This window comes from Capsicum annuum, chromosome 9 (genome assembly GCF_002878395.1).
Source record: "Capsicum annuum cultivar UCD-10X-F1 chromosome 9, UCD10Xv1.1, whole genome shotgun sequence".
NCBI lineage: Eukaryota > Viridiplantae > Streptophyta > Magnoliopsida > Solanales > Solanaceae > Capsicum > Capsicum annuum.
This window is the reverse complement of record NC_061119.1, coordinates 10,233,679-10,243,020: the sequence shown is the minus strand read 5'-3', so window position 1 is coordinate 10,243,020 and position 9,342 is coordinate 10,233,679. Positions and strand designations below refer to the sequence as shown.

Sequence of the window (9,342 nt, the reverse complement as noted above, 5' to 3'; positions counted from 1 at the left end):
AGTTATTATTATTCATGTATGGAGAGAGGAGAATAAATGCATAATTTTTTTGGCAAATTAAGATCACAAATATGCAAAAGATCCTAAAGCTTTTGAAAATTTTAAGGCTCGTTTGGTTGGAAAACAAAGTTATTCCAAAATTATTAATGTTGGGATTATTAATCTCGGAGAATTATTAATTCTGAAATTAATTGTCTGGGGATTAGTTATCTCACACTCAAAGGAGGAATAATAAAATACTACAATCCCGAGATAACTAATCTCGGAATGAGTTATCTCATGCATTTTGTCCTAACCAAACATGCGATAAGTTCTTCTTTTAAATTAATTTTGAAATTAATTATCTTTATTCCTCCTACCAAATGACCCTTAAGTAGTGTAGCTTATGAACGATCCTAAAGCCTAATAATACTTCCCATTGAACCAAAATAAAAAGTTAAATGCAAAAATCATTCAAAATTTTAACTAGTAGTCTAAAATAGTTTAATATTATTGAATTCGCTTAAACTCATATGGTCACACTTTAATATGATATCAAAATAGATAAAAAAATCATATGTTTATGTATCACTATCACTCATTATCATATAATAATTTTCATGTGTTGGCTCATAAAAATAAATTAGAATCGCAGCTGAGCAAACGTACAAAAGATATAATTCAGTAACAATAAAATTACTCTTTATTAAACGTTTAATTTTTATATGATATCAGGGATGACAAATGGCCAAACGGGACTAGTCAAAATGAGTTAAATCAATAAATAAGTAATTTATCAATTCAAATTAAAAATTACTTTAAGTAAGTGAATTGAGTCAAAAACAATCGCATAACCTAAGTCATTCAACTCATATCAATTTTTTTTTTAATTATATATATCCCTTTAACTTTTCATATGTTATTTTTCAGTATTTAATTTCAAAATTTTGATTGAACCACTAAGGAGAGTTTGGTCATAATAATTTTTTATTTTTTTAAAAAAGTTTTTACTTTAATAAAAATTGTATTATTTGGCCATAAGAATTTCAAATTATATTTGTTTATTTAAAAAAGTGAAAACAAGTTTAACTTGTTTTTCACTTTTTTCATTTTTAATGCTCTCACAAAAAGTCAAAAATAATTTCAATTTATATCCATGGTCAAACACAACTCCAAACTCTAACTTCAAAAAATTTTATTTTCATGATCAAACATTAGCTAAATCTTAGGTACCAAATACAACAACGAAACATATCCAGTATCCATAAAGTGAAGTTCGAGTAAAGTGTACGCAATCTATTTCACTACCTCAAATAATAGAGTAGAAAGATTAATTTGAATAGATGCCGACAATTTAGGTCCAAGGAAAAAAAGAAACAAAAAGGTTAAACCAAAAAAATAGCAGACGATAAAATTTAAAAAGTGGTGCTAAAAACTGTAAAACCAGAAAGAAACATGGCAAAGGAACCAAACCACACCTTCCCTATCTCCCCACTACTCCAACAACATCAAACACACAACAAAACCACATAAACAAAATACACAGAAAGCCATAGAAACAACCCGCACCCACAAGATGAAGGGTTCATCAAAACCAATTTCTAGTCCTGGTAGAACAGAAAAGTTTCCACCACCATTAATGAGATTCTTGAAAAGCAATGTTGGAAGTCGAAGCAGAGGCCGAACACGTGCAAGTCCAATGATGTTCATGCGAAAGAACAAAAACAATGTAATTGTTGAAACAACTCAAGAGCCATCTTCACCAAAAGTCACTTGTATAGGCCAGGTCCGCGTCCGCCGTTCAGCAGCCGCGAACGGCACGGCACGGACACAAAGGTCTAAATCCACTAGAAGAAGAAGAAAACAAAGAGAGAGAAAACAAATACACGGGCGGCGGTGCTGCTGCTGCTGTAGTAGTTGCAGACTGAAAGTACACAAACCCAAATGGTTCTTCTCAGTACTGAAGAAGTGGATTTGCTGTAGTAGTGGGAAGAAAGAAAATTCAACTTGTAACTCACGAGTTGAGTCGTCAACTCAAAGAACTGAAACTCCATTCAAAAGTAGTACTAGTATTGCCAGCAACACTAGTACTACTACTGAGAACGAAGAGGGATTGGTGGGTTCTAATACTACGAACCCACCAAACAATGCTTTGATCCTGACTCGGTGTAGATCAGCACCATATAGATCTTCGTCATTAGCAAGTAGATTCTGGGGCTCCCCACTGAACCATACCTCATCACCAGACACAACCAAGAGTCAAAGTCCCCAAAATATTCCAGAAGGTGAAAATGAAGAAGGTAATGAAAGCAAAGAATTAGCAGTTACAGATGTTACCAAGAGTCAAAGTCCCCAAAAACATGTTAATGGTGAACAATTGCCGAAAGAAGAAGACGTGTATGTACATCCATTACTTCTAACAAGGTGTAAATCAGAACCAGCAAGAAAAGGAGAAAGGTTAAATCCAAGTTAATTCTTGTTTTTTTTTTTTTTTTTTGTAAAATTTTTATGTTATTGCAATATATACTTGTAGTACTATATTTTACAAGAAATATTACTTAGTACTAAAACTTGTTTGTATTTTAAATTTATTTTTAAGGTTTAAAAGTAGGAAAATAGTACAAAATATTGCAACTATAATAAGGTTCATTCAAATGAAAATGTTTCTTTTGGGTAGTCTGCTATGTTCAGCTCAGCCCATTCCTCAAGGACCTTTTTTTTTTTAAATATAATTTATTTATTTGTTGTTACTTTTTTTTTAAATGTTTGGTGGGTATTTTTTAAAAATTATTTTAACAATTCTTGGAATTCGTATATAATTTCTTTATTTTTTATTCTATCTATTTTAAAATAACTGTCATGCTTCGTTTTTTTAAGTCAATTGATATTCTTTGAATTTGGATTCATGTAAAACATCATCTCACTATACGAAAATGGTATATAGAAGAAATATGAGGTTCAAATTGAAAAATGTTGTGCTCTATTGAAAGAAAGAGTGTTTTGTAAATATTAATATGATTTAAAAAATATTAATTAAAATTTATGTTATTTGATTTTGAAAAAGTAAAATGTGACAAATATTTTGAGAGGAAAATGTATGTTACTACTATGGTTGTGTTATTGTGTAGTGTGTTTGTGTGAACACTATTTTAAAATCATCTTTGGATGCTCTGACTTTCAAAATTATTATTTAAATTTATGGAGTATAGAATTTTAAGTATTTATTATCCTTATTTAAGATACAAAGATACCAAACCAGTCTCCATCCCTCACGAGGACCATTAATATTTTTTTTTTTAAAAAATAATAAATAAATATTGCTCTTTCTTTTGTATTCCATAATTCAATTTGAAGTGTACTTACAAATTAATAATTGAACAAACCTTTTAAAAGTATATAATAACTTTTTTTTTTCTATAAAAGTAGTGTTCAAATTATTTTGCATTTATTTTTACTATTTTTAAGAATACAAGTATTGATTAGTAACTCTGTATATCAAAATCTAGACAATTAAAAGAAATCATCTAATATTTCATTTTTGTTGGTACTAACCTATAATCACAAGTGAATTAGGGAAGAATAGGATATATATATACGGTATACATTATTTTTATTTTACAAGAGTTGTTTTTGGTAGATCCTCAACTCAAAAAGAACGTTTCTCAAATCATTTTAGGGATCTTGTGTTCTAAATATATATTATTACACTAAGTTTGTTTTAGGAATCCTAGATTTTTAATCACCAAATTTTTAAATATTGTAGCCATCATCAATATATACTCAATGTAGAAAAGTGTATAATCAGTATGCAATGAATGCACATTGATTTATACAAAGCATACTGATTAAAATCTGAAAAAAGAAGAAGATATTATTATTATTTTAGGCTATGTTTGGTTGGTGTATAGTATATACTAAAAATCTTCTTTGTTTGACAAAGTAATAATAAATGCATTGATATTCTGTTCCCATTGACTAAAAAATACTGGATCTGCTTCAAACTAGTAGGGGCCTGTATGGTTTATTTGTTTTTTCTTGATAGCCTCGGAATAACCGATAAAGCTATTAATATGTGTTTAGAGGTTACGGATTCAAGCTGCGGGAACAAGGTTTTAGTTACAATAGGGCCCGTCACCTTGTAACAACTCCTACTTCCCCGCTTCTATGCTATTCTATGTTTTGTAATGCAGATACCACTATAACTACTAATATTGACGGCTGCAATCGTAATAACGTCTCTGAGCACCTTTCTGCAAGATAAAATTGCGTACGATAAATTCTTGTGATGAAACTCTTTCCGAAAGCCACGTATAGTGAGTATTATAGTACACCGGGTCCGAACTGCCTTTTTTTTTTCCTCCAAATAAATAATACCTAAAAAGTTGGGACATTGGGTGGGTTTGTTTTTAGAATTTTGTCTATGCTAAAATAAGAAAGAACCAAAACTTAGATCTTCGTAGTGTATTTTTGGATAAGAAAAAGTATACTTTAAACTATACTATATATATAAGATTATTTTGATGAATTTATTGAGTACTAAAAGCTAATAATAATATCTTAAGTATAGTTGAAGTAAGTACGTCGAACGAATTGTGCATCACTCGAGATATTTATGTGAGTTCTCGGAACAAGATGATGTATTCTAGTTCGAAGTCTACGAAATTAAAAATAAAAATAATTTCAAGCGAAATGATTTTCGCTCATAACTCTACTTTAAAGTTAGAAATAATATTTACGTATATTAATGTTTCAGAATCATTCATAAGACTACTAAACAACATTTGACCATAAATATTCAAATATTTTAGACGAATTAATTTTGTCTGAAATTTTGTTGTTATTATGTGATTTCCAAAATTATTTTTCTCATTTTAATCAAAAATAGTTTTCATAATCAACCTACAAAGAGGACAAGTGAAAGGTACTTACAACTTTAATTTTATTCAGACCTCACATGACATTAAAGTGTTTCAAAAATTCTTTAATTAAAAAATATATATAAGTGGAAACCGGTAGAGTATTATTTATTGTTTTTTATTATACGTGGAAAAAATGTCCACTTTTATTATCTCGATTTTGACTGTTAACAAAGTCGGCCATTGTACATGACGTTAATTTTCTATGGTGTTTTTCTTTTATATAATAATAATAATAATAATAATAATAATAATAATAATAATAATAATAATATATTGAATATAATTTTATAAATAGAGTTTTAAAAAGATAGAACATAAACATATATTATCTTTATCTTAGAGTGATATAATCTCTTTTCGATAAATACTTATTAATTTGTTGTGTGTTTATCTCTCTCTATATGTGCCGAACTAAATCAAGACAAGATGCTAAGTGACAACATCTTAATATAGCCACGTGACAGTTTTTAGGATAGGATTATAAACATTGTAATAAAAATTTTGAATTAAAATATAAGATATTTGTATTTAAAAATATTAATTTTATTTAAAAAATTATCATTACCTTGAAATTATGAACATAAGCTTATCCCTTTCAGATCTCTTTCAAATATAATTTAAAATATATTCAAATATTAAATAAAAAATAAAATATTAACCTAAATAATAATAATAATAATAATAATAATTAGTAGAAGTTTACCAAGAAAAAAACAGTAGAAGAAGCATCAATACGTGAGATATAATAATAATAATAATAATAATAATAATAATAATAATAATAATAATATAAGATTTTAAAAAATTAATATTTTTAATAAAAAATGATAAAAGAGAAAAAAAGGGAAAAACATATGAAAAATAATAATTAGTAGAAGTTTACCAAGAAAAAAATAGTAGAAGAAGCAACAATACGTGAGATATAATAATAATAATAATAATAATAATAATAATAATAATAGTAATATAAGATTTTATAAAATTAATATTTTTAATAAAAAATTATAAAAGAGAACAAGAAGGTAAAAACATATGAAAATAATAATTAGTAGAAGTTTACCAAGAAAAAAATAGTAGAAGAAGCAACAATACGTGGGAAATAACAACAACAACAACAACAACAACAACAACAATAATAATAATAATAATAATTATTATTATTATAATATAAGTAAAAAATTAATATTTTTAATAAAAAATGATAAAAGAGAATAAAAAGTAAAAAATATGAAAAAGTTAAAATAAATTGATATTAATATTTTAATATCGATAACATTAATTTAAATTATTCTATTTTATTACATATATTTTTATTATAGAAAACACCTAATTGGTAAAATTAATTTCAAATATATATTTTTTGCAAACTCAAACTATAGAATACTATAAGATAATTATGACACTTTAGCGTCTTATCTTTCTAAGATTCTAACAAATTTTAAAATCTTAAATTTGAAATGCATCATCTTTTTTTCTAAAACAAAAAAAAAAAGAAATTTCATTATCATTATCTTAAAATTAGGAACATAAGCTTATCCCTGTCAAATCCCTTTCAAATATATTTTAAAATATATTCAAATATTAAATAAAAAATAAAATATTAATCTAAATAATAATTGTAATAATAATAGTAATAATAATAATAATTAGTCGAAGTTTACCAAGAAAAAATAGTAGAAGAAGCAACAATACGTGGGATATAATAATAATAATAATAATAATAATAATAATAATAATAATAATAATAATAAGATTTAAAAAAATTAATATTTTTAATTAAAAATGATAAAAGAGAACAAAAAGGAAAAAACATATGAAAAAGTTAAAATAAATTGATATTAATATTTTAATATCGATAACATTAATTTGAAATATTCTATTTTATTACATTTATTTTTATTATAGAAAACACCTAATTGGTATCATTAATTTCAAATATATATTTTTTGCAAACCCAAAATATATAAACTGTAAGATAATTATGTAATTCTAGAGTGTTATCTTTCTAAGATTCTAAAATTTTAAAATCTTGAATTTGAAATACATTATCTTTTTTTTCTAAAAAAAAAAATAAAGAAATTTCATTATCTTAAAAATAGAAACCCATAGTTTAAGTGTTCTAATAAACTTTTACTATTCCAAATTTATCTATTTTAAAATATAAATGCTATAAAATATATTTAAATATAATTTATTTACATATTAATGAAAGATAAAAATATTATCAAAATAACAATAATTAGTAATAGTAGTATTACGTAGGATATATAGTAGAAGAAGTACTAATAATTAGTAGAAGAAGTAGTAGTACGTAGTAGTAGTAATGATGATGATGATGATGATGATAATAATAATAATAGAGAAGTATTATATAAGATTTAAAACAAATTAATTTACTTTTTTAAAAAAAAATCATAAAGGAGGAAAAAAGGGGAAAGACATATGGAAATGTTAAAATAAGTTAATACTATTATTTTAGAATCAATATCATTAATTTTAAATACTCTTTTTTGTAGACACCTAATTTTGTCCCTCCAAAATCCAATTTTATTCATTGTTATTTCACATTACAACACACCCTCATCCATGTGATTATACCCCACAAAAATACAAAAATAGCAACCCTTAACATAATCCCTAACAAATTCTATCTTGTTTTAATTCTATCCTAACCAACTTTACACCTCACCCACTACCCCACCCTCCACCTATGTGACCCTCCCCCCTCTTTTTTCTTGTCCACAAAGAAAGAATATAGGTGGGACCCACCAAAATTCCCACATCATAACAAATCCATGCCCATTATATACGGACAAATGACAAAAGAAAGGGGGGAGGCCATTCTTTGGATTTTTCCCTTTTGCTTCTTCATCATCATCTTCACAGAGAGAACAGAGAAGGCCAACCATTTTTTTCATTTCTTTGTTTTATAAAGGCACACTCATGATACATACCCATATAGGCAGGAAAATCGATAAGAGGAAAAGAGGTTGAAACAGGGAGATCGGGGAAGGGGACAAGAGCGAGAATTCACCGATTTACTTATTTTTTCGGTGAACTTCTCCGGAAGTCTATCCAGTGTGTCGACTTGTCCTACCAGTCTCGAAATCACTAAAATCTCATCGTTTTCTCGTGACTATGAAGTAAATCTGGCCGGAAAAGCTCAAAACGCGTCAGCGTCATCTTGACCCACTGTTTCGGCCATCATCAGAGCTCACCGGAGCTCAGTCTACATCGGGTTTCAGTTTTCTATTGGGTCTTCAGGGTTGTGGGTTCGTCTTTTGTTTTGTTCGTCGTCAATGTCGGGCTTCGAGGTTTCGTGGTCAAATGGATCATCGTTGCGAAGCTGCTTGGCTATTATTTTTGATACCGAGTTCGGAGCTTATTCGTCGTTGAGGTGCTATTGAGGATTCCAAACTCGGGTCTTCTTTAATTCGTTATTATCAACGAAAGTCGATATCGGAAGGTCCATTTCTTTAACCTTCTCTCTCTTTATTTTAAATTCATTAAAATGTTCATGATTGTGTATGCTGTTTGATTTATGATTGTTTGATATTGTTGATGCTATGATCATGATGCTTGGTGATTCAAATTCTGTGGTTTGAGGAATGAATTCGATCATGTTGTAATGGTGATTGGTAAAAAGGAAGTTTGGGGATTGGAATTGAAAATTGATGAAAAGGATAAATTCGGGTTAATTTGATTTATTGTTGATATGAAGCACGATAGAATTATGACGTGTTGAAGAAAATATGCAAATATAGGTTCGGATAGACAAATTTTAGAACTTGTTGTTTTGGTGGAATGTTTAATGTGCGTGTGAACGTTTGTTTCTAGTTTATCGTATTTGATTCAAATGTATTCATTTAGTCAGGGAATGCCTCGAAACACATTGTATTTATTCACTGGAGAATGCCCCGAGACACATTGTACTATGTTGGCGGAAGATGTTCGTGAGGAAGGCCCGAGGCATCGGGTAAGCATTGGAGCATAGTTTAGGATTAGTCTAGAATAGGATTTATATTTTCGTATTTTCTTATCTTTGGGACTGTATAATTCGGACTGGACAATATTTTGGTTTTGAATTTTGTTTGATTTGTTTGTTTACTTTTGTTGTGTGTTTATGTGGTTCATACATTTTTAGTGTCAAAATTAGCCGATACACTATATCAAGCGACCATGATCGAACCACGGGATCGATGGGTGCCTAACACCTTCCCCTTGGTCAACAAAATTCCTTAGCTGGAATCTCTGTTCGTAAACCAGTTTAAAGAGTCCAATCGTTTTGAAAAGGATTTTTCAAAGGTGACTTGGCACGCCCGATTATGCCAAGTGACGACTCTGAGTTTTGAATATAAATAATCCTTTTTCAAAACAAATTCTTTATTTTTGTCACTTCATAATAAAAACCCTTTCGACTTTAAATCTGAATCTTTTTGGAGTT

General features: G+C 27.9%; 1 protein-coding gene across 1 annotated transcript; it reads left to right on the top strand.

Moving 5' to 3' along the window:
- Positions 1 to 1,287: 1,287 nt before the first annotated feature.
- Positions 1,288 to 2,687, top strand: LOC107842217. Its single transcript, XM_016685968.2, has one exon. The coding sequence runs from the start codon at positions 1,556 to 1,558 to the stop codon at positions 2,450 to 2,452; it is 897 nt and encodes a 298-aa protein (XP_016541454.1). The 5' UTR covers positions 1,288 to 1,555; the 3' UTR covers positions 2,453 to 2,687.
- Positions 2,688 to 9,342: the final 6,655 nt, after the last annotated feature.